The 21,020-nt window shown below is 37.6% G+C and overlaps 2 protein-coding genes across 8 annotated transcripts in view; one reads left to right on the forward strand and one right to left on the reverse strand.

Moving 5' to 3' along the window:
* Positions 1 to 21,020, forward strand: part of LOC115243708 (histone deacetylase 4) — a 103,724-nt gene that overhangs the window by 14,541 nt on the left and 68,163 nt on the right. The gene's annotated exons all lie outside the window — the stretch shown is intronic.
* LOC115243710 (cytochrome c1-2, heme protein, mitochondrial-like) overlaps positions 3,097 to 21,020 on the reverse strand; it is a 33,577-nt gene continuing 15,653 nt past the window's right edge. Inside the window, exons 2-5 of the mRNA XM_029820903.1 lie at positions 5,253 to 5,723; positions 4,303 to 4,581; positions 3,315 to 3,635; positions 3,097 to 3,238 (exon numbers count right to left, since the gene is read on the reverse strand). Of these exons, the coding sequence (XP_029676763.1) occupies positions 3,390 to 3,635; positions 4,303 to 4,581; positions 5,253 to 5,723 (996 nt within the window). The 3' untranslated portion in view covers positions 3,097 to 3,238; positions 3,315 to 3,389. The remainder of the gene's footprint in view (positions 3,239 to 3,314; positions 3,636 to 4,302; positions 4,582 to 5,252; positions 5,724 to 21,020) is intronic.

The following is a 21,020-nucleotide window of genomic DNA, read 5'->3' on the forward strand; positions in this document are numbered from 1 at the left end:
CGGACTCTATTTCAACGGAAAACTATTTTAATTGGAGACTTAGCAGAATCAGGCGGCTACTCTCTTAGCGTTGAACACGCGGCGGATATACGCGAGTTTCGACGTTTCGCGAGCGTATTTTCATCGCGGCCGCAACCATATGGCCATATTACCGAAAGTGCGAGGCTATTTCCGACCGGGATTCACTATTCTGAGAGCTCGACGTAAGCCCTCTCCGGGTTTGAGGTTTGTTGGGGTGGAGGGGGGGGGGGGGGTTTGGCAGCGCGTGAGAAATACCGCGAGATTTCGCAAAACCGAGAGGCTTCTTAGATAACGATGGGCGACGCGTCCGCGTGACGTCAACTCGGAGGTTTCATTCAAAAAGTAGATCCGCTTTTCATCCACGTATATTTCGCGCCCATTTCGATATATTTATGTATCCGATGGAAGCGATGCTGCGAAAGAAATATCTTCGTTTCTACAAGTTTGCTTACAAACGACTTATGTACGTAGGTTCGTAAATAATAAGAACGCGTGTTTTTGATATAATATAAAATATCCAAAAATATTACAATTTTTTCAATTGAATATAAATAAACAAATTCGACTTTTTATTTTCTTTAAATTTTTGTGTTTATTTTGAGGAGTTATAAAAATACTTCATTTTCTTTAATTGAATATAAATAACCAAGTTCGACTTTTGATTTTCTTTGAATTTCTGCGCTTATTTTGAGGAGTTGATCTACAAATTATAATATTTTACGATGATGTTACGCATTACCAAAATATTTGATATGATAATATGAGACATATTAAAACCGATTCTGCAAAAAAAAATCTGTCAAAAGATAGATTAGCTCATTATTATTGCCAAAGTTAAAGCAGGGATTATTAATAAAAATATAAATCTTAAAGATCTTTATACACAAAGAGAAAGAGGCTGAATAATTAAAACATTTTTTTACATAATCTTTGATTCCTATACAGTATACTGTTTCTGAAGAATCGTTGTTCTGTGTTCAAAATTTTATATCTCTTTCTTCAATACGTTGAGATATTTTCGTCTATACTTAAAAATATAACTTTAACTACTGTTGATATACACTTTATTCCTGAACGCTTGTAGCTTTCGCTATTATATCTTCGAGCAGTGTTATTTTGACATTCCTCTTTCGTACATCTTCCTTGTTGACTGTGTATTTTATTCATTTAAAAACATCTCCCACCTCTCTTGAAATAAACGCGGCGCGTAGTAAGTTACATATGTCTAGACGTGCGCGCCAAAATTGTTTTCCCGTAAGAATAAACCATGATCCATACGTGTTTCGATCGAAGACACGTCATTTACATTGACAATACGATTAATATGCAAATCGCTCAATTTACTGGTAAGAATCTTGTTGTAAAGAGAGAGAGAGAGAGATAAAGGTAGAGAGTAAGAGAGAAAAAATCTTATGTGATTAGCACGCACGTGCGTCATTTTGATCCTCAAAAAAATAAATTATACAATAGTGATCTCCTTATACAAGATATATTTAACGTCAGAATCTCTTTCTCTCTCCCTCTCTGGTCAATATGACATATGATACATTATTCTATAATTGGTTTTTGCTAATCCGATATGTTATTTATCTTCTTCAGCCTTTTGCTATATAAAAGAGCGTTTATGTTAATTTTCTTTAGTGCGGATTGGCCGCAAATGACCGGATTATTAATCGGACTTCGTACTCGCGTGTATCTGTAATATCGAGCTTTCATCTCGATCGATGTATTTGCGTCGCACGAGAAGTTATTTTTGCCGAAATTATGTTAGCTTCCATTCGCGTTTCGTTCCCGCTTGTGTGATACGTCGACATCGTGTCGGTCTTTACGCCGATATAGTAAATTCCCAGAGGACGATGATATTTCGAGATATCTGCCACGTATCGCGCCCGTATTCCTCTCCCCATTTTCCCCTCATCGTCACCATCGTCTCCGGAGATGCATTCAAAAACGGCCCCGCCCTGAGTTGGATAATCTCAGCATCGCTTGGCACGTCTTGGCGACGTCGATGCGGAGGTTTCATTCATCGTTCCGTATATTTTCGATTCGTCCTGCCTCCCTTCCCTCTCATCTTCTCTATCGCCCCGATTTTCTCTTCTACCCGCGGACCTCACTTGTTGCTGCACTGACGCATCATCTCCTATATATAGCCCTTGTCGAAACGCCCGATATTATTTTCGACATTCTATTTTACTGCCGTCGATCATCGGATCGAGAAGCAACCGAAGAGAGTAAGAGAGAGACAAAAAAATAGTAAGACGTAGTTATATACGCAGTGGGCCTAAAAATAGGCGGTGAGATGAGGTGAGGTGAGGTGTTGCGGGAAGGCGCGGGGTGTTATTACGGATGAGATAGAAGATAGATGGATTCGCGAACCGACCACTGGTCATTCCGGAGTTAACGACTCGTGTGAGAGACGACGTTAATGTATGTTGCCCGCGCGCGCGAGCTCCTATTTTTAGACGACCCGATCGGCAACTATACGGACATCGTCAAGGCCGCGTATTGCGAAATGCGATTATCGACGCTGGTGTATGTATGCTGGCGTTGCTGCTGCAGTCAGTCGCTGGATCATCCGCGTTCTTTGTGTGACGTCGACTTTGCACGTGTATCATTCCGGTCCGCGTTGACTTTAACCGCGGGGACGCAGGATTCGTCCGAAGCCGTTCGTGTATTTATAAACTGCATTTTTATATACACACATGCACATATGTATACACTGATGCAACTTTGTTAAATCCACGCAAGCGTATGCTCGGTTCTAAATAAGGATTACTACCATCGTATCAAGTGGAGTTAAAATTTGCCTCGGTACAGGCTAAAATTAAATTTAACTTTGCCTTTTTAAATCGAATTATTATAGAAGCTGTTTTAAAAAATAATTTGCCGGAAAAAATTAACTTATAATATCTTCCTTTTTTATACGAAATTAAAATTAGTTACTAATTATTTTTTTATCAGTTTTTAATTGAAGATTTTTATTTTATATAGATTTAAATATTTTTATTTTTATAAGATTTTTAAAGAATTTTCAGTATTTACAATTAATCGCTATTCCTCACATTTACTAGTTATATGTGCACAAACATAGATGAGCTTACTGAAGAAATGATTTTAAATCTATATTCGTAGTTTACGTTTTTTATCATATTAGTATATTATATGTATTACGAGCTTTGTTATCTTTTTATCAGCCAAACGTTCGATCATCTTGAATCTGAAAAGGATTTGGTGTTATATCGTTACTAATTAATTTTAAATCTTTATCACTCTGGATGGAAGATTCTACTTACCTATTTTTTTTCTATATCAGTAAATAATTTTCTTCATTTAGATTCGAGCTAAGTATTTGTTGCCTAGAATATTTCTTAATATTTTTCCTTGGGTATGTATGCGATTTGTCTGCTCCTCAATATCGACCAAGTATACCTCATATAGTGAACAATCGAACCCCATGCTATAAGCCAGATTCCTACCATCCTGATAAACATCTGCTTGCGTGCGTCAAAATTTTGCGAGGATGTCCAGCTTAAAAATTGAACTAGGTCTTTCGCCATTTGCGACGTCGTCGCCGGAGTACCATCGTCATAATCCACCGCTCCTTCGATTAGCATCTGAACATGATTCTATGTTATAATATATTGTAATACAGCTATAGAAGAGTATTAGAGCGCGCGATTAAAATTCCATTGATCTAAAACAATTAATTATCAAAATAAATATTAATAATGTAAATGCATGAATAATGTCTCTTTCAATAAAATAAAATTCTGCATAATGATTACATTTGGCATTATCTCAAATTTATGACGACTAAATCAATTTACGGGAATAATTTAGTGGATACTTATTGAGTCTGTAAACATTATGTCATATACTAGATTATATTATCATATTTTTCATTATTTATTTATTTCGGTTACCTATCTTTTCAACTATTTCTCTTTCTCTCTCTTTCTCTCTTTGATGAATGACCTTTCTTTAGCAAAAGAAAAAACTATATTCTCCCAGTTATTAAAATCCGAGATTTTCAAATATTAAGATTTAATGATAGAAATATAATGTTTTTTTATTTCATTTTAAATAAAATTTTGTAAAATTTTAATTTAAAAATTACAAAAATATCTATAAATGTGTTATTAAATATTGCGGAAATAATAACGACGGTTGATCAAATTTTTTCAAATATTTTACATCAACTGTATTGAAAATTTTGTAGGTGAAAGAAATAATACGAATTTTTTTCGGACTCTCTGTAAAAATGTACACAATAATATTTACCTGTGCCATCCCGATTACATTTCCGGGAAAATAGGCATTGAAATATTGCTGGTCGGTCAAAGATACACCTGCTGGTGGTTCCATCCATCCCGTGAGCAAGGAAAACAAATAATTTCTACCGTTCCATTTGCTGAGAATAAAGTAGGTCATATCCGGTGGATAAGCACCGAAGTTGGCCGATCTGGCTGCTTCATCGTTCGGATAAGGAAGTGGCAATAAGTCGGACAATTTTCCAGATCTCTTATAATAGTTTCCCTCTTCGTCTGGTCCATCTTCAATCTGTATAGTTTGATATATATAATTTTATATATATATCAATAAAATAAGAACTCTTTGAAGACTGTTAATTTAATATTTTTTATATTAATTTTTTTATATTAAAGACACGATAAATAAAAAATATCATTTGATATATAGAAACCATTGATTAACTTTGTTGAATAATCTCGTATTATATTAAATAGATAGCATAATATATAGTGGCTCACAAAATAGAGATAAAATGGTTGGCAATTTTTTTTTAAATTTTGAAACATGTTTTTTCGGAAATACATATATTATTATTTATATTCTTTCTTGGTAATATGCAAGCTACAAAATAATTTATTTTTATATATACTATCCTCTTGTTTTTACTTCATTGTTACTAAGAAAAATTTGGAGTTTTTTGAAACATTTGATTAATAAGTAATTAAATGCTTTGTAAACATTGTTGTTGATAATACCAGGCAGAAATGTATATCTCACACTACACGGAATACCGGTTAATTTCATTTTTGCGTGGACGGAGAACATTTCTGGCAAGCCAGTTTGTAATTGAATTATACGTCGTCGTATGAAGGGGAGTCCGAAGTCAATTACGAGAGAGTTACGCGAGGAGATGGCAGAGAACCGCCACGTCGAAAATACGCGAGTCCGGCCCGCGAAATAAATTCAGGCCTACCATCTACCTCGTAGTCAGCAGCTATGGCCTTGACCTCGTCCTCCGTATGCGATACGTCGATCAAATCCATGAATCGTACATAGCGCAGGCTGTGACACGTGTAACACGCGGTCCTGTAGACTTGCCAGCCCCGCCGCACGGCCGAATGATCCAGGGATGTGAGAAAGCCTTCGAAGTCCCAGGGATATCTTGGCAGGTGCGCGACGTGTTCACCGGCTCGGACCGATCGGTCCAGGAAGTATAAAAGTGCTCCGCAAGTGGCACCCACACCCACCAGCACGCCCAGACTGTTCTTCAGGATCCCCTTCCATCCACGCGACCACCCAATATCTTTGCACCACGTGTAAACTCGGCCGGATTGCTGTCGATTAGAGTCGCATTTCGTTCGTAACGGAAAATAGTTTCGCGTCAAAAGCGTAGCCATTTTTATCCAGAACGACAGTCTTTCGAGAGACAATCGATGCAGCGAGTTGAAGATCTGCGGATATATAGGATGTTCACATAATGTATAGAAAGTACCTTCCCTCGCGCAACCCTGATGAATTATATTAAATTAGTTTACTTGAAATTGATACTATTTGTATTCATGAATCTTAATTCACTAAATTTCTTCCGTTTTAATCTTTCGTAGAATTTAGAAATTATTTTGATTGATATCGGAAAAAAGTATAAATTACTAATAAATTATTAATAGATAAAAAATATAAAAATGTACGAATTTTTTGTCAGAAATAATTTGCGAAAAGGTTGAATATGGATTACTACTAGCTTCAAATAATAATTATGCCGCAATGAGGGTTTCTCCACATTATATTATCAAAATAATAATAATAATAATAATAATAATTCCACCATAATTAATTCCACACTTTCCTTTTCCGATAAATTTTTAGAATTGATAAAAAGTCGGATCGAGGAATAATCGGGTCAATACGAGTCGATAAGAGAGGAAGAGATTGTTTCGTACATCTATCAATTTATGGCATGCCGGATTACACCCACTATACAGCCGAGTACAGAGTGCATATGCTGAGAGAGGATGTTGCAACGGTCTATAATTAGATATATTCGCGTCCCAGTATCGTAAATACTCGGCTTGGCTAACGTTTCGAGTGGCACCCTGGTTCAAGGGGCTACCTACGAGTAAAAAGGCATCGGATCCGCTTCGTGCCATTTTCGAAAACTCAAGCGTGGGCAGCCATTTAGACAAGATGCACTCGACTTTCATCGAGTATTTATTTGTTATGCGTTTATTTATAACTGTTTCATTGCAAAAAGATGACTGCGTAACATTTTCACTGAAATGTCACGATTGTATCTTATCGAGATCAGATTCTGCTTGTAGGTGATATGTAATTTTTAGAAGTACTTGAGAGAGAAGATATAGAAAAAATTCGAATTTATTTTCCTATATATTTCAACGTTAACTTGCAAGTAATGCTATTATATTTACACAACATGCTACTATCAAATCTCTTTATCGTGCAAGGACAAAATGCGTTCAATGTTTTGAGCTTTGCGTTTTCCACTCTACAAATCCTACCTATGTAAATTCGATCGCGTAAAGTCATTGACAACCCATCCCACGGTTGACAATACTCGGTTTATTTCACGAGACATCGGGAACAAAATTACAGAGCCAATCGAAGTGATCCGATCAAATTAATTCGAACGTCGCGTTTGTATCGTAGATCAAAGCCGCTGCATGTGAGACTTTTGTCGGTCGCGCAAAAACGTCATGATTCACGAGCAGACGGGGGCGTCTCTGACGTGAGTTACGTCGAAAATTGACATTTCCTGTCGTTACTGTCATTGCGTACCTCCGGGCTCAGGTGTCGCGAATTCTCAGAGTAGAAGAAAGAAGGTAAAAAATGAGAAGGAAAGGGTAGAGAGAGAGAGAGAGAGAGAGAGGCAAGTGCATATTATCGTCGCCTATCATACTATCATGCAATTACGTTACACAACGTCGTTACACAACGACGTTTTACAATAAAGGCACAAACCGGGTGTATTTCCGCACCGCGTTATAAATAAACCACTCGGTTATGCTTGGCATTATGCATGCGCATATTGGCGCGCGGTTACGTCGCGCGTTACGCCCGCGCGCGTGTGTTTGTGGATGCGTTGCGTGCCTGCGCATGCACACGCACCGACGAACGCTGTAATGGCAAGCATGGCCGAAGGCGCATCCTGCTGACTCGAGAATAATCTTTTCCAAAGAACTTTCCCGCCGGCTCGTATACGCGCACTTACGGCGCGAGGAGAGATTTGGGCCGCCGCGTTTTACGATTGTCCGCGCCACGCATTAACTCCCTTTATTAACGTTTCCCGAGGCTACTTTTCAGCGTTACACGCCGCTCCTAAAACGCATCTCTATCCTTCTCTCTCTTTTTTCCGAAATTCCACGCCGAACGCAGTCGCGTGCCTTTTCCGTGCTGTCTGTTTCCACCTCCTAAAAATTTTTGTCGGTTATTTCTGCGCTTTAATTAACCCTCCGTTAGTCGCAATATCCGATAGATATAGGTTCAGGCCACAATGTATTTTTCTTCACTGTTTTTTTTTTTTTATGTACTTTAGTGCCTGGTCTATTAGCCAAGAATGTTAAAAAAAAAAATTGTTTCAAGAAATAGAAGAAAATAATGGGAAAATTAATTTATCTGTGAGATACAAAGCGATATTTATGGATGAAAAATATTGCGACTAACGGAGGGTTAATATCCTTCTTTCTCTTTTGCTGTGACTATTCTTTGTGATACTTTGTACAAAGATTATTTTCACGATTCTTATTGTGGACGAAGTTATTTGGAGATTCTTTTACAAATGGTAAATTTTTTTTTCTACAACAATGTTCTTTTATATTTATATCATCAGATGGCGCGACATGTTTTTTTCAAAATATCAACTCGTTTAACCCTCCGTTAGTCGGAATATTTAATAGATACACGTTACAACTGATGTATAACATTAAGAGACTGATATATGAACATGTGAAGACAGATTAAAATAAAAATTGTTTAAAAATAGAAATTATTTTTCTCACTCTATTTATTTTAAACCGTATTACTAACACTTTAGCTTTTTAATCCATCTTAATACTTTGGATGAAAAATATTGCGACTAACGGAGGGTTAATATCCTTCTTTCTCTTTTGCTGTGACTATTCTTTGTGATACTTTGTACAAAGATTATTTTCACGATTCTTATTGCGGACGAAGTTATTTGGAGATTCTTTTACAAATGGTAAATTTTTTTTTTTCTACAACAATGTTCTTTTATATTTATATCATCAGATGGCGCGACATGTTTATTACAATATTTTTCATCTCTTTCTATAATAAAGGAAAGAAATATTTATTCACAAGCTGTTCTAAAAATAAATCGTTTATCTTTATTTCGGAGAGAAGAAGATAATCTTATTTATCATAACAAAATATATTAATAGTACAATTCGCCGCCATATCTCTACTTTATCTTTACGATTCTTTCATATTGATTAAACTTATCTATAAAGATTCGCAATTATAGAATTTCTGATACAAAAAATAATGTACAACGTACACGCGCGAGACGTTGTACCGAAATAATATTGGAGCAACAGGGGAATTAAGTTTTAGGACTTCCGCTCTCGATTCGATTCCCATCCAATTCATCACATGGCGCGGTCACTCAGCGATAACGAATAACCGTCGGGCCGAAGTTAGGCGGTCCGGTACATAATTAATTCGCCCGTTCGTTCCTTTCCAGAAGCGGCGCAGATTGCGGTTGATTGAAAATCGATGCGAGCCGAATCTTCGTCGCGACGAGGATCGTTTATTTTCGAGGTTCAAGCACACCGACGCGAAAGAAAGATACGTTTAAAAATCACCATGCCGTATCGTCTTGCATAATTTATATCCTCCCCGGGGGTATAGATAGATAATACAGTGTTGGTATATGTCGTGGTCTCGCGGCGTGACGGTCAATACACCGTTGAATAATTTACCTATGGTCGCGTTTTCCATTTATTTTCTCGCGGGGCATTTTCGTTCGCGGAAAAGAAGGGGATCGTGCAAAAAAAAGAAAAAAAAAAATGTTATCATCGCAGCGGTCGAACCAGCGTCGATTGATCGGCTTGATTCTCGTTGCGGCCAATAATTCCGGGCGTGTTAAAAGTGTTTTTCCGTGGGCGACGAGGGAGGGAAGGGAAACCGAAGGAGCGAAATTATCGCGACACCTCGAGACCGAGCGCGTTTCATTATTAACGCGTGCCGAGGACGGTGCGGTTGAGCGATTTTGCGAGATTTAATTCCGTCCAACGTCGCGGGAGTTCAACGATTAGTTTGCCGATCGAGTTTCGCGTTTCCCACCCTCGCGTCTCGCATATCCCACCGCTCTTTATGTCATCTTCTTTGTTCCGTCTTAGAAGAGAGTGTCTACTTGTATTTTCAAGAGCTGGCTCTTAACGGACGAGCCATAATTTTCGCGGTTGGAATACTGGCTTCGTCGTCTTCGTCGTCGTTCGCGAGTCAGCTACAAATACATTTCGCATAATAATAATAACGATCCGTGTGCCGTTACTCGTCTAATAATAGATAGGATAGTATCGATCGACACCGCGACCAAAGACGATATCTTGCCGCGTTTTCCCCTCCCATATCGGCCATCTCTCCCATTCTCGTCGCGTAATCTCGGCTATTCGCGTCCGACCGCGCGCAACCCGCAATTTTACAGACGCGATTAATTATTTCCTTACAGACGGTGATTATTGGAATTCTCTTTTCTCGGGAATGCACCCTATCTCGATATCAGTTTGTCTACTCGCGGCGACATTGCCATCTTGTCTGTATTTTGTAGCATTAGTTGAAAAGTTGAAAAGAAAAGTAAAAATAATCGTTTACTAAAGGATATGAAAACTAGAATTATTTAGTTTATTAACTTACTTATTATTTTTTCCTCTCTCTTTATTCGAAGTAATTTAATTATTATTTATCTATATTTACGCGAAATGTATAAAGTAATATTTATTTGAAGAATGTACAGAGTAGATATGTATATATATAAATATATTTTTTATATATTTCTATTTTGAATATTATGAATATTTGTAAATGGCAATTTTTTCCTGATGGCTTTGTCAATCTTCCCGGAAAAAAAAAAAAAAAAGGAAAGGTGAGTAGTCAACCACATTTTTACGAAATAAATTTATTAACAATTCGAAATAAATGTTTTTTATTACCAGAAAATAATAACCAGCTACGCCCGTTTTTCCTTATTTGTGAATCTTTTTTTCGCTCTTTTATATGCTCTTCTCGCCATGATCGTTTTCTACATTTTTTTTGTGAAGTTTTGATTCTCTCTCTCTCTCTCTCTCTCTCTCTCTCTCTGTCCGTCTTCTGAATTAATTCGAGCGAATAACTTGTAATTCCGAAATAAAACGCGGCGGCGATAAAAACGGATCAATTCGTCCTCGAGCGGAGCTCGTATCGTGCGACATCTTTGTCGGTCGGCCGGCTTATCGAGCCTGTTCTACTTACATCTTTTTATTCGCGGTTAGATTATTCTTAATGAACGTGGCACTAAAAATAGCAGGGCGAGCTCTCGGCGGTCGTCCCGCGAGAAATCGTCGCGCGCCCGTCGATGGATGGATGGTTGGATGGATGGCAAAATCCATTCGCCCTTATCGGCTACGGTGTGAGCGCTCACGATAACGCTATTTATATCGTTCCTCTACAGGACGGTGTCGTAGGAAACACATCGTAAAGATCGACCGTGCCACGAAACCATCGTTGCACTTTGTACTCGAACTATTAAACACATGCTATTCTCTCCGTTCTTGCGCAGTGAGCTAGATGATTGTAGTAATATAATTAGAAGAGACTGAATATATAATTATACATAATAATTGATTTAATATAAATAATCACTTTGAAATCTTATTTATTATAATTATACATAATAATTAGTTTAACATAAATAATTGCTTTGAAATCTTATTCATTTACTTGTATCTTTTAATTATTTTAAATTATTCACAGATTTTAATTAATTGATTCAACGAAGACTTTTAATCGATGATCATTATGACTTATTCTTAGAATTTATGCAGGTTTTTGTACCCAATAAAATCAATTCTAAATTGATTAGTTAATTTTTGTAATTATATAAGAAGAGAGACGAATTTAAAGTCACTCTACATCGCATCAAAATAATTATTATATAAATCATATAATCAGTAATTAAATTTTTTATGACAGTACTATAAATTAGTAATATAGATATTTGCCATGCAGTTATTTAATAATATTATCTCATTATTTATAAATTTAGACGACTGTCATAAATTCTTATATTCCGCACGGGATAAAATAGAATATTTGATTTTATTATATCTATATTTTCGAATAAAGTACGAGCTGTTAATTGCCGTATTGTTTGCGGAACGTTGTTGCTTTCGGTCCCGCGCAATATCGCTCTCCTGTCGGACGTGCAATTTATTGGCCCCTAATGGAGCCTTCGCGCGCGCGTTAGCGGCTCGTATATTTAGCGCGGCTATAACGATCGACGGCTATGCGGGGAGACGCAAAGTCAGCTGTTGTGTGGCTACTACGAAAATGCGTGCTCGTGTGTAAGCGACGTATAAGCGCGTGTACAGGTAGAGCCCGTGCAGGAAACAAATGTGCTCTCTCGATGCTCGCTTGCATGTCGCGTCGTCCATGCACACGTTGCATGCAAACTTCTTGGGGTTGCTCTCGCAAGAGCAACAAAGAGAGAGAGAGAGAGAGAAACAGGAATACAGAGCGGCATTTTATGTCGCTTGCGACGCGACGTGCTATTTTCCGTTCGGTCTCCCGAGAGAGCGGCGGAGAAAGAATGAAATGTCGCAAAACGCGAGATGATATTCGATCGATGCAGATGGGCGAGAAATACGAGGTTCGTTTGAAAACTCCTGTACAGCCATTTAAATAAAATGGAGACAAACTTATGGCACGATCGACCCCTCTCCATCTGGAATATGGTCGCTTTGTATATCGCGTTATGAAAAATAGATGTAGCTATACTTTATTCGGAACCGACGAAAGATATCCTTAATTCTTTTCGATTTTATGTCGAGACCAATTTAAGATAGCATTTGGCGGCAATTTTTTTGCATAATTCTTCAAATAAAGCAGAACACATTATTTTCATAATGTCCAAGAAGTTACTCAAACAAAATTGATTATTACGCTACTGTGATAACACTTAACGAAATACATTGGCTTATTAAGTCGACCGAAATTAATTTAGCTCCACACGAGAGAGAAAGGTCAACAATCGAAAGCTGAGATAAACCGTCGAATGTTTATTCGGCGAGTTAATCTCGTAAGCCACACCAAATTAATAAACAGTACTTGCCACAAAATAAAAAATTTGTCTTTTATATAAATATATATTATAATTTTATATAATCTCTTTTTATCATATTTAGATAACAATTAACTTGTATTTTTTATTTAATTCGCGCGTCATATCAAGTGCTCAAGTACACGTTAAACGCGAACTAATGAATTGGGAGTGAGGTGTTTCAATCACCACCCCGTCCACCCCCTTTTTCCCTCTCTCTCACTCCCCCTCCCGGCTCGCGTGGCTGTGTGTAGTGTTCCCATAGCAGCATTGACCGCTTCTATTTATATAACACTCTCGTACCTTCGTCGCGCCCCCGCGCGCGCGCACCGTCTTCGCGCTTCCATCCACCCCGCCATTCGACCCCTTGTCCTGCACGCGCTCGTGTCCCGCGTGGACGTACGGAAATATATACAGGTAGGAGAGCTACTTGTGTGTGTGTATATATATATATGCGCGCGTACACGTACACGGATACGCATATGTATTCGGGCGAAGAGGTACACGTGGGCGGATTATTCGCGAAGAAACATCGACTTACCTAGATTCGAGCGGCGCGCTCGTCGATTCCCATCGATTCGCCCTAGCCATGCGAAAAGAAAAGCCGTGTTCAGGGTGGAAGAGGGGCAGATAAGAGAGAGCTATTTTCAGCTGTCTTCGTTATGAGAGACGAGCGCGCGTTCTTCGCGAAATTATTTGCACAAATAATAACGAACACACTCGGCGGTAATTCGGATTCGCCAAAGGCGGCTCGATCGTTATCCATCTGTTGCAAATATATTTTTGAAAGATAAGAACGTGTGTCACACATCGAATTTTCAATGCAGATAAAAAATATTAATAAGACGTGTAGACGAAGTTAATCTGTGTATGTGTGTGTGTATTAGTTTGAAATTATCCGTCATTTATATTAACTGTCACACATATCTAGCTATACTCGATTATGTCTGTAAATAAAAACAACTTATCGGACTCGACAAACTCCTGAGGGTTATTTTAAGTCGCATAACGACGGTAACTTTTTTTTACGACGGATAAACTCTTGATTATCGGCAAAGTCTGGTCGAACGCTATTAATAAAACAAGCGAACGCGTGCAACTGTCTTTGTACTATTTTTTAATAAACGATAAGCTTCCCGCCAAATATAGTAGACCGTCGTAAAGAAAGGAATAATTTTATTCGGATATTCTAGGATACGAGATATACTATTCAACCTTGATTTGATAGCTTAACTTGTGATTTTTATCTTATATATATATGTTCATAGCTTGTATTTATGAGTACCTAATTTTCCCATTAACTCGGGACATTTAATCGTCTTGTCTAAATATATTTCTTTTTCCTAATGTTGAGAAAATTCGAGAAATTTTCAAAGAATTCTAAAAATTCGAATATAATCGTATCACGCGCATAATAATTTAACGCTGAAAAAATTAAGTTATTTCGTCTTCTAATACGGATCAACGAATCAAAATATACCAAATTAGTTGGTCTTAAAATTTCATTCTTTTTTAAGCATTTATGAAATCTTAAATTAATATGCTACACAGAAAACGAGTGAAATACTTTCTAATTTTCTGTTTATTTAATTATTTAATATTTTTCCTAAATTAACAAATTGGATTTTGATTTTTCACGGAAACCAGAAACCACTAGTTTTTTCTAATAAACTTTCGCAATTTGTTATATTTTAAATGAGATGATGGAAAAATAGGGAGAGAGAGATTAGCATTTTTTATGTATGACTCGAAGACGAATAGTAACTTTTCAGGATCTTTAGTAATTTTGGATCTCGGGTAATTTATGCGCAAGCATTACCAAGTTATTAGAAGGCATCATCTATCATCTTTTTCTTATCTCCTTTAACAATCTCTTAAAAATATTTAAATTGATCGGTGTTCCTGAATAAAATTATTCTACGACATTTTTTCACGCTCGAGATTACTGAAATTTCCGTGTAGATATGCCACCGAAGAAATGCCACCGAGTGGAAATGCAAGCAAGATGGAATTTTGTTAGGCAAGCGTGCTTAGACTTGCGCAGAGATTAGATCGCGAAAGGACGCCCTTCTTACGGCGACTGGTATAGGAAGGTCAAGGTCTCTCGATGATGGATTAACGCGTACACACGTTGCACGCGATTCAGAAACTGCTGGGACGCCGGTACACGATGCACATCGCGTGAACATATTTTCCCGGTTTTCCTTGATTAAGTCTAATGATTTATATAAAAATGATAAATAATTTTTTTAAACTTTTCTACCCAATTTATCAATTTGTGAGCTCTTTTTCACATGATACATATTTCTCCTTGTTGGATAATGATAAGGATTGCGCCGATATGGTAACAGCAGTTATACTTTCTGCACAATCATTTAGAAAAGTAAGTTTTCTTTAAAAAGTAGGTCGGACACTAGTGTACGGTGCTCGCATTACGGTCGGTATCGTGGAAAAGAACGGGAGCAATCTCGGTGGCAAAATCAATGGAGCGCTCATATTCCCCGGTGAGACATCTTTGATTTCTTCTATAGAATCGTCCTTGTTTTCATGTCTCGCGTGGAAACGCGCGGAAACAAACTACCGAATATACCAATCGTTAACTCCGTCAATTTCAAAACTTTACACTAGACGAATTTAATTCTACAAAAATACAACAAAATTTTTAAGATTCAGATTTATTTACACTTTCAGTGTTGACATAAAAAAGCCTTATATGTATATAATGTAAAATATAACAGTTCTGTTCATCTATGATCAATTCCTCTGTCAAAGTAAGAAAAATGCAATGAAATGAATCAGGCTATATTTTTGAGAAATTTTATATATACGCGATTTAAATATACATCTTTATATAAAAATACTCTTAAACAGCTATTACAATATTAAATATTAAAAATAGTAAATACTAAAACATTAAGAAAATATTAAAATTATTGATAAATTAAGAACTATTTTATCTTTTCATTGTTGCAATATAGAGATATGAAAAATTTACGTATATTTATTACGAAAATAACATCTAATTTCGGATATCACATAAGACATTTATACTTGACATTAATTTCTTGAAAATAACGAATACACAACACACATAATTAGAGAAATATATAATTATATTATTATTAAATAATCTTCTTTGAGAGATCGAGATGCAAATCAGTTAATATTTCTGGCATCAATGTGTTTGAAGATAATAATAAAAAAAAAATAAAAAAAAAACGATCTCTGTTTTCGAAAGAACGCAGATGGCAATATCATCGTGTATCCGTGATGTCACGCGACAGGAGATATCGCTAGCGTCAATATATACGGACGGATCGACGCGTTATTCGGACGAGCCGCTAGCCTCGAATATTCGGAGCACCGGCACGGATTACACGAACGGCGTGCTTCTCTCGACGTATTCGGGGTGGGATTAGCGAATTTGCCGCATACCGCGCGCGCATGCACACAATCGACCGTACACATTGGCGTTAATACCGACGCGGTTGTCGAGATGCACACAAAATAGCGGCCGCGCGTTTATTTTCGTCGACACCATTTATTTTCGCCCTCTCTCGCGCCTCGCAACACGAGCTGTTCTCTCTCTCTCTCTCTCTCTCTCTCTATCTCTTTCTCTCCGATGATGTTGTTCTCTAACCGAATGTCGAATACTGCCGTTTGTCGCGAAATTTTTGAGAGATCGAGATGCAAATCAGTTAATATTTCTGGCATCAATGTGTTTGAAGATAATAATAAAAAAAAAATAAAAAAAAAACGATCTCTGTTTTCGAAAGAACGCAGATGGCAATATCATCGTGTATCCGTGATGTCACGCGACAGGAGATATCGCTAGCGTCAATATATACGGACGGATCGACGCGTTATTCGGACGAGCCGCTAGCCTCGAATATTCGGAGCACCGGCACGGATTACACGAACGGCGTGCTTCTCTCGACGTATTCGGGGTGGGATTAGCGAATTTGCCGCATACCGCGCGCGCATGCACACAATCGACCGTACACATTGGCGTTAATACCGACGCGGTTGTCGAGATGCACACAAAATAGCGGCCGCGCGTTTATTTTCGTCGACACCATTTATTTTCGCCCTCTCTCGCGCCTCGCAACACGAGCTGTTCTCTCTCTCTCTCTCTCTCTCTCTCTATCTCTTTCTCTCCGATGATGTTGTTCTCTAACCGAATGTCGAATACTGCCGTTTGTCGCGAAATTTCACGTCGACTCGTTTCCAGTTGTTAACAATTAATTTGTATCATATATAACAAATATTTGTCGCAATTTATCAAAGAAATGCTGTACAAGATGAGTGAAATGGAAATAACAGCATTGAAATGATTAATTCTAGATCTATTTATTTTTTGTACACATGTTATGACAACCTTCTGTCATTCTTTCTGTATTATTTCAACTTTAATTTTTTCATATATTATTAAATACATTTTTACATGTATAAGATCTGAATATTATAAGAATATTAACAAGAATTGTTGGTAATAAAAAATTTCATGGATCGGTACAAGTATGGTTTCACTCTGTACGTTAACGTAAATCGTCATGTCATTAGTTTAGGATTAAAGCATCTTCTCCCCCGATTTTTAGTATTAATTCGCACGCATAACGAGTACAATAACGATGAGGACACGTTACGTCACACAAAGGCCGCGAGGGATGGACGGGAGAGGAGACGATGGCCAAATGAGCGAGCGAGGGAGAACAGAGGGCGAAGGAGGATCCATATAGTTGAAATCTATTCAAGACTCGGCTTTGGTAGTCTGCCAATTCTATTTTCTCGAGCGAAGGCGGGTTCGCATTGTGCCCGCGCTAATTTTGTTACAGGCTGCCGCGTGTTCGTGTGTGGGTGGTAATGGTAATAGTGGTAGTGCTGGGCTGCTTCTGCCGCTCGCTCGTTGCTGGTTCCGTCAATTTCTTCGTTTTCGAAGAAATATACCCGAGAAAGTCATCGCGCAGCATCATCCTTCGATGGAGATATCGATATCATATCGATATCGCGACCACGCGTTTTAATGAATTTGGTATTTTTTCAATAAATTGCTATCCGTGGTAAACGAATCTTCTTTGAGAGATCGAGATGCAAATTAGTTAATATTTCTAGCATCAATGTGTTTGAAGATAATAATAATAAAAAAAAAAATAAAAAAAAAACGATCTCTGTTTTCGAAAGAACACAGATGGCAATATCATCGTGTATCCGTGATGTCACGCGACAGGAGATATCGCTAGCGTCAATATATACGGACGGATCGACGCGTTATTCGGACGAGCCGCTAGCCTCGAATATTCGGAGCACCGGCACGGATTACACGAACGGCGTGCTTCTCTCGACGTATTCGGGGTGGGATTAGCGAATTTGCCGCATACCGCGCGCGCATGCACACAATCGACCGTACACATTGGCGTTAATACCGACGCGGTTGTCGAGATGCACACAAAATAGCGGCCGCGCGTTTATTTTCGTCGACACCATTTATTTTCGCCCTCTCTCGCGCCTCGCAACACGAGCTGTTCTCTCTCTCTCTCTCTCTCTCTCTCTCTCTCTTTCTCTCCGACTCTCTCTCTCTCTCTCTCTATCTCTTTCTCTCCGATGATGTTGTTCTCTAACCGAATGTCGAATACTGCCGTTTGTCGCGAAATTTCACGTCGACTCGTTTCCAGTTGTTAACAATTAATTTGTATCATATATAACAAATATTTGTCGCAATTTATCAAAGAAATGCTGTACAAGATGAGTGAAATGGAAATAACAGCATTGAAATGATTAATTCTAGATCTATTTATTTTTTGTACACATGTTATGACAACCTTCTGTCATTCTTTCTGTATTATTTCAACTTTAATTTTTTCATATATTATTAAATACATTTTTACATGTATAAGATCTGAATATTATAAGAATATTAACAAGAATTGTTGGTAATAAAAAATTTCATGGATCGGTACAAGTATGGTTTCACTCTGTACGTTAACGTAAATCGTCATGTCATTAGTTTAGGATTAAAGCATCTTCTCCCCCGATTTTTAGTATTAATTCGCACGCATAACGAGTACAATAACGATGAGGACACGTTACGTCACACAAAGGCCGCGAGGGATGGACGGGAGAGGAGACGATGGCCAAATGAGCGAGCGAGGGAGAACAGAGGGCGAAGGAGGATCCATATAGTTGAAATCTATTCAAGACTCGGCTTTGGTAGTCTGCCAATTCTATTTTCTCGAGCGAAGGCGGGTTCGCATTGTGCCCGCGCTAATTTTGTTACAGGCTGCCGCGTGTTCGTGTGTGGGTGGTAATGGTAATAGTGGTAGTGCTGGGCTGCTTCTGCCGCTCGCTCGTTGCTGGTTCCGTCAATTTCTTCGTTTTCGAAGAAATATACCCGAGAAAGTCATCGCGCAGCATCATCCTTCGATGGAGATATCGATATCATATCGATATCGCGACCACGCGTTTTAACGAATTTGGTATTTTTTCAATAAATTGCTATCCGTGGTAAACGAATGATGTGGAGAAAATTTTATTGACATTTATGGCGCGCAAAAGTCTCACGTGAAACGTAGTTATTCGTTATTTATCGCGCGAGAGATATTAAAGAATTTCAGGGCGAATCACACACACACATGTGGACGATAGATAATAACGGATTATACCGATTGAAAATGTATCGTAAACAAAAAAGTCATCGCGTTCATCGCTATATTTTGTAGATGTTTGTAATCATGTGGAGCTTCTTCCATGCAGGAGCCATGCAAGTGACATATATATCCGTGAGAATTATTTCACGAGCAATGTGCAATTGCTCGTGACATTAAAAGTTATCGTTAGAGATACGCGCTCGTAAAAATTTGAATTCACGGCGAAAGCGTAGCCTGAAAAACACGCCGATCGATCGCGCACGTTTCTATTTTCGTCCGTTGCTGCACCGACCAATGTTGTCATCGATTACTCATCCCGCGTTGCTTTTTGCTGCATTTTTCATGGATAAAATGTTTTCAATACGCAATGAACATAGGCGTCGCCATCTCCTTCCTCTTCCACTCCCTGTCTCCCGTTTAATGCAATTCGTAGCGCGAAATTGTACCTCTAAATCTTATCCAAGTGGGGCATTTCAATAAATTTAACTCTTATCGAGATAGCAATGAAATATTTTTAAACTGCGAAAGATACTTCAACGTGATGGCGCCGGACATTTATTACCCTTTTATGCGGTGATATATACGTATACAGGTTGTTCCAGAACCTTGGCAAATCCAACAACACTACAAATTCTATGATAAACGAAAAATATTTCTCTTTTTATTTATAAAGAAAATTTAATTTTATTGTACATATATTATTTTGAGAGAAATATCGCTGTACTTTCTAAATATAAGTTCGATTTTCATCGGGATATTTCGATTTTGTTAAATTGCGATCTATATTTGCATCTCACATTTAATGCTAAATACGGTCGTCCGAGTTTTCTTACATAAAGATTGCATATGTTATTTCGGGCTGAGTATCAAGGGGCTACATTTAGCACGAAGTATGAGTTATTAATACGAATCTATTTGTAGTGGACAAGAACGATTCTTCTTACGACGAAACCGAAATCCAAAATGGTTGTTTCGCGGGTGTCCGCATCCGGAGAAGTAAGACTAATGTTAGTCTCGTAAGTTTGGCACAAATTATGCTCAATTCCGTGGAATGCGCTTGGCCAAAGCTTTGCGACCGACACAAGAGTGACAGGTTGCTCGACGCAAATTTAGTCATCGCACACAATAACTTCCGTTTCGCCATCGAGAGTTTCGTGTGATTAACGGTGCGGTTGACGATAAGTTTTTTATGCCAATTGTGTGATCTCGGCCAGTGATTAAAAAGATTGAAAGTGATTTATATAATTAATTTTTTTTCTTTTTTTTTTCTTGATAGAATTCGAAAAATGAATTTGAAAAAAAAAGATTTTAAAAGATTAATCTTTAAAAATAGACCGATTTTAAAAAATTTGAAAATTAAATAACTTAATAGATCAATTTTTATTCCGAACAAATTAAAAAAAAAAAGAACAGCCATTACTGTATTGAAATATCAAATTTTAATCTACTTCCACGTTTAATTTAGTCAGGTGTTTTATATTTGTTTAATATACAAAACGGAATATACAATCGTATTGCGAACAATATTAATTAAAATTATTCCGTTATATAACGCTTCTGCAATGCATGTTTCGAGTATTTGTTTAAGTATGACAAGGTCTGTATCGATTTCTATTTTAATGCAAAGCGGGACGTAAAAATATAAGCTGGAAGCGTAAGATATAATAAAATATGAACGTCATTATTATGAAATACATCGAATTACTAATGATCAAAATAATTTTTTTAATTATAATATATAATTTTGGCTTAATTTGATTAGACTTTTGCTT

Source organism: Formica exsecta, unplaced genomic scaffold (assembly GCF_003651465.1).
Source record: "Formica exsecta isolate Colony F162 unplaced genomic scaffold, ASM365146v1 scaffold72, whole genome shotgun sequence".
NCBI lineage: Eukaryota > Metazoa > Arthropoda > Insecta > Hymenoptera > Formicidae > Formica > Formica exsecta.